The following is a 4,889-nucleotide window of genomic DNA, read 5'->3' as shown; positions in this document are numbered from 1 at the left end:
CCTTAAGCACTTAATTTTTCAGCATCACCCATCCTTCCTGTGCTGATTTCCCCCTCAGCATTTCCAGCCATGGGATCCTACCTAATATTTCTCTGAGTCTTTTGAAATCAGCTTTCCTGAAGTCCAGGATACTAGTCCTACTATGTCTTGGTTTCACATCCTTCTCTTTGTCAAATTCCAAGCCGACATGGTCACTATTCCCCAAGGATCCCACAACGTTCACTTCATCAACCAGTTCATAGCATCAGAATTGGAAGGGACCTTGTAGGTCATCTAGTACAACCCCCTGCACTCTGCAGGAGTGTAGCCAAAAGATAGCCCTACAACATACCCGAAAGATGGTCGTCCAGCCTCCGCTTAAAAACATTCAATGTTTCAACAGTTCTTCCCTGTTAGTCAGGATTAAATCCAGGATAGCAGATCCTCTGGTTCCCATCTCCACCTTCTGAGAGATGAAGTTGTCTGCAAGACTATTCAAGAATCTACGGGATGCCCCATGTCTAGGAGAGTTAGATTTCCAACAAATATCTGGATAGTTAAAAACTCCCATAACACTACATCCTGTCTCTGTGAAAGTTTAGCAAGCTGTTGCACAGTTCCTCCGGTTGGTTTGGAGGTCTGTAGTATACCCCCACCACAATATCCCCTTCTTTTTTTCCTCACTTTATCCTTACCCACACACTTTCAACAGGGCAACTCTCGAAAATCTGAATTTCAGTGCAAGTGTATTCATTCTTAACATATAGTGCCACCCCGCTTCCTTTTTTGTTTATTCTGTTCCATTTGAACAAGGTATATCCGTCAATCGCTGTGCTCCATATATGAGACTCATCCCACCAAGTCTCAGTGATACCTATCAGATCATACTTACTTTCCAATATTTGAAGTTCAAGTTCATCCTGTTTATTTCCCATACTGTGTGAATTATTATAAAGACATCTCAGATTACAGACATCCTTTCCTACCATAGGTCCCTTTGAATTTACCTGAAAACTACTGAACTCACCTCTCTCCTGTTCATTAATTCTCTGGTCCCTTCCTTTCTTGAATTTAGTGTCAGCTGATGCCGCTATGGGCTGGAATGTGTAGGATGTGTAGCTTGCTCTCTGCTGCCCTGCCCTCTTGCCCAGTTGTAACTCCTTAGCTGTCTTGCTGTAATGTATCCAGTCCAGACCGCGTGGCCTGCTTGGGCTCCACGCGGTCAGACACAAATGTCGAGCTTCGCTCCAAGAGACAATGGACTATGCAGATCCTAGCCCGCTCCAATCAGGGGGCTAGGTTCCTGGCCGAAAGCCCAGGGGTCATTTCATAGAAAAAGAGCTAGGGGAACTCATTAGCATAACTCATTAGCATATGCCACACCCCCTGACATCAGGGGCCCGGCGGTGGACCTGCAAGGCCGGCGGGAGTGCGAGGAAGCCCCGCCAAGGCCCTCCCTGGCCCCAGGCAGGCAGGGGTGGGGAGAGGCGGGGAGGAAGCAACTTACCCTCCCTCTTCTCCTGCCTCCTCCTGGATGAATGAGGGCCGGAAATGGGGGGCAGGGCTTCGTCGTGTGCCCCATCCCCCGCACCTCACCCGGGGGAACTGCGATCCCCCGCGATCCCCCCCGAATTGACCTCTGTGCACAGGCCTCATTGTAGATGGTTGTATGTCCAGGGTCAGGGTCAGTACGCACAGTCCTGCTCTCCTCTTTGCATGCAGAATGTACAGAGTTGGGATGACTTAGCAGAGCTACATTTTCAGCCCTCTAATCCTGGAATGCGAGTGCACTCGCTTCTCAGTGAAAAAGGGAAATTTATGCTTAACATGGAGCAAGAAACCCTTCACAAATGGGAAAACCGCTCTGCTTTTTCCCCACTGAGTCCTGAGCCATTAGCTTTTCCCTGCACTTACAGGTGCTTGCTTATTGGCTTATTCCCAACAGGGGCTCATATATGAATAAAGTATAATTTGCTCTGCCCACCCCTCGCCCGCCATTCCTGACACAAGATTTTATATTTCCATTGCTAAACTGAGTCTGCTGAAGAACCCATGATTGATACTGAGTTATTGGGAAAACCTGACAGCTGCACAACTTCAGGCTTTTTCTTCCCACCTCCCCCACCCCCAATGTCTTCAGTTTAAAGCCCTCCTGATCAGGTTCGCAAGTCTTCCAGCAAAGACATTCCTCCCATTCTTTGTAAGGTGCACCCCACCCATCGCCAACAGTCCCTCATGTTGGATATAAGCCACTTCAGGTCTCTTTAGGGAGAAATGCTGCCTGAAACACTGAAGCATTTGGAGTCCTGCCTGCTCTCCCATGGAGCCTCAGGGCCAACCACTTCCCAGGCTGTCCTAAGAGTTGCCAGTTGCCCATCCGTGGCAGGGAAGCTCCAACCCCCACACTTCATTCTGTACAGTTGATCCACTGAGCCAAAAATTGGGGGGAAGTGATATTGCAGAGATAATGAAGTCACCTCTGGGTTACTGGACACACCACTGTAGGAATTTTCTCTAATCTCCATGACTGTGTTGTGGGCCAGCCAAGCTCAGCCAAGCAAAGAGACACTGAAGGATCCTCTGAGGAGGAGGCAGCCAGTGGACCTGACCCCAACCCACAGCCAGTGGCAGAGGCACTGCGGGAGGAGGAGGCAGTCTCTGAAGGGCCAGACATAGGTCCTCAGCCAGACTCCAACCCGCCCCCAAGAGCTCATTCTCTTTGCCATGTTGACACAAGGCTTGGAACCATATGTTATCCACAGGCTTCAAAAATGATTAAGGGAAATGAATGGGATCCACTTACTTCTGCAAGGTGCCTCGGACATCCTGGAAGGAAGGAAGAGAAAGAAAAGAAAACTCAGTGTCTGCCCTGAACTGCAGTAGCACAATGAAGGTTTTCTGTGCAGTGGGTTTATTTGGAACATTCACACTTCCTTATCCTTTGATTGTTCCCCTTTCAACCTTTTCATGTTCTCAGTACACTTCTTCTCAAACAATGCAGTTCAAGCATGTTACATACACCATCTGGACGGGAAAGTGCACATTTTCAAGGTTCCCCTCACAGTTGTACCATTTTCCTTCTGTCAGCCCATCAAGTCCACTGTTTTCCCTGCTGTGCAACCAAAGAGCTATTTTTCAGCTGCGAACTGCTATCATGCTATAGCTTTCATTTTTAGAAAAAGGTCTCTAGCACTTTCCATTGCACAGATGAAAGGGGACTAGCCGTGCAACAAAACGTGCTAGCCACTTCCTTGAAGAAATGACAGCCGGGTAGCCAGAGTAACTCACAAATTGTGGCAATAGATTGTTATGGCACTGTACTATAGGGTTGTAGCAGCTATATAAAAAGGCCCCTCTGGTGTTACACGTAGAGATGTAAAGGCCGAGGAAAAAAATAGAAAAATTCGGGGGGAAACGGGTTCTTTCCGTTTTTTTCCTGAAGCCTTTTTTTTCTGAAAAATTGGAAAAATTGAAAAAATAAAATAAAAGAAATTGATTATGGAGCATGATAATGACAAACACAACAAAGTAGCTGCAGAAGGAGAGACTGAAACTGATACTGATAATTACAGCTCAGAAAATGATTCTGATAAATTGTCAAGGCCTTTCATTGAAACCTAGCCCCACACTCCCTTCTATACATTTCCCCCCTCTTCAATTCTTTTTATGAGAATGGGTTTTTTACTTTTATTTAATACTGTGGAGAGGAACTATGAATAATTGTTACTTCTGGATTTTTAAAAATTGTTTTGTGGAGGAGGGTTTTTTTGTCTGTTCCATATAGACTAGTAAACAGTTCAGAAGAAGAAGTTCACTACCCAAAGGTGTCTCAGAGCGGCTTACAATCTCCTTCCCCTTCCCACAACAGACACCCTGTGAAGTAGGTGGGGCTGAGAGAGCTCTAACAGAAACTGCTCTTGAGAGAACAGCTCTGAGAGAACCTGTGACTGACCCAAGATCACACCAGCAGCTGCAAGTGGAGAAGTGGGGAATCAAACCCGGTTCTCCCAGATTAGAGTCCATGTTCCTAACCACTACACCAAAAGATTGTTGCTCCATTTGTTTCAATTACAAATAAATATTATAAAATAAGTAAACAATGTTTGTAATAATTGTTTGGATACACTATATTTTTAATATGCTAGTTGTGATAATTTCATGCCAAGCAAAATTGTCCATAGTCATATTTTATGTTCCTAAAGTAACATAATGACTTTCAATCTTGAAAAGAAAAAAAAAGTGCTAATGTAGCATTTTTTTTCAATTTTTCCAAAAAATCCTGTTTTTCCCTGGGGGGAAAACGGGCTTTTTTCCGAGCTTCAAAATTTCCGGAAATTTTACATCTCTAGTTACAGGTGAGAGGGAGGTACAGAGGAAATGGCAGTTGATGTAGAAAACTGCACAAAAAACTCCCATGTGGAGACTCCATTGCCAGTGCAAATGACTCCACATTCATGGCGGTGATGAAAGGCAGAGAAATGGAGAATCTTTGCCAGGTACGTGAAGGCTAAAGAAATCACTTCAGGACAACCACACCTCTCAAGGATTGGGGATTTCTCTTGGTAGTGTGGCCCTGTTTTCATCAGAAAAAGTTTGCAAACACTATCCAGTTGAGAATGACTTTGAACATTTTCCACCAGAGTCGTACCTGCAGGAGTTCAGTCACTGACTGCTGACTCTTCTCCTCCATCTCCTGGATGAGGCTTTCAAGAGAGGAGAGTTCCTCAGAGAGTCTGGCCAGGTACTCGTCCCTTTTCCTTCTAATCTCCTTCTCTGTCTCTTTTATCTGGGACAGTAGATTTTTTTCTTGTTCATTTAGGAAATGGTGTAGTGTTCTGAACTCAGCCACTACCTTTTCTCTCCCTGATTTTGTTCTTTTCTGGAGGGAGGGAGGGAGGGAGGGAGGGAGG

General features: G+C 45.5%; 1 protein-coding gene across 1 annotated transcript in view; it reads right to left on the bottom strand.

Annotated features, from left to right (window-relative positions):
• The window catches only part of LOC107116334 (zinc finger protein RFP-like), a 35,826-nt gene that overhangs the window by 13,347 nt on the left and 17,590 nt on the right, over positions 1-4,889 (bottom strand). Inside the window, exons 3-4 of the mRNA XM_015418237.1 lie at positions 4,628-4,858; positions 2,783-2,805 (exon numbers count right to left, since the gene is read on the bottom strand). Of these exons, the coding sequence (XP_015273723.1) occupies positions 2,783-2,805; positions 4,628-4,858 (254 nt within the window). The remainder of the gene's footprint in view (positions 1-2,782; positions 2,806-4,627; positions 4,859-4,889) is intronic.

This window comes from Gekko japonicus, unplaced genomic scaffold (genome assembly GCF_001447785.1).
Source record: "Gekko japonicus isolate JY-2015 unplaced genomic scaffold, Gekko_japonicus_V1.1 scaffold3183, whole genome shotgun sequence".
Lineage (NCBI taxonomy): Eukaryota > Metazoa > Chordata > Lepidosauria > Squamata > Gekkonidae > Gekko > Gekko japonicus.
This window is presented reverse-complemented; position numbering and strand designations above follow the sequence as displayed.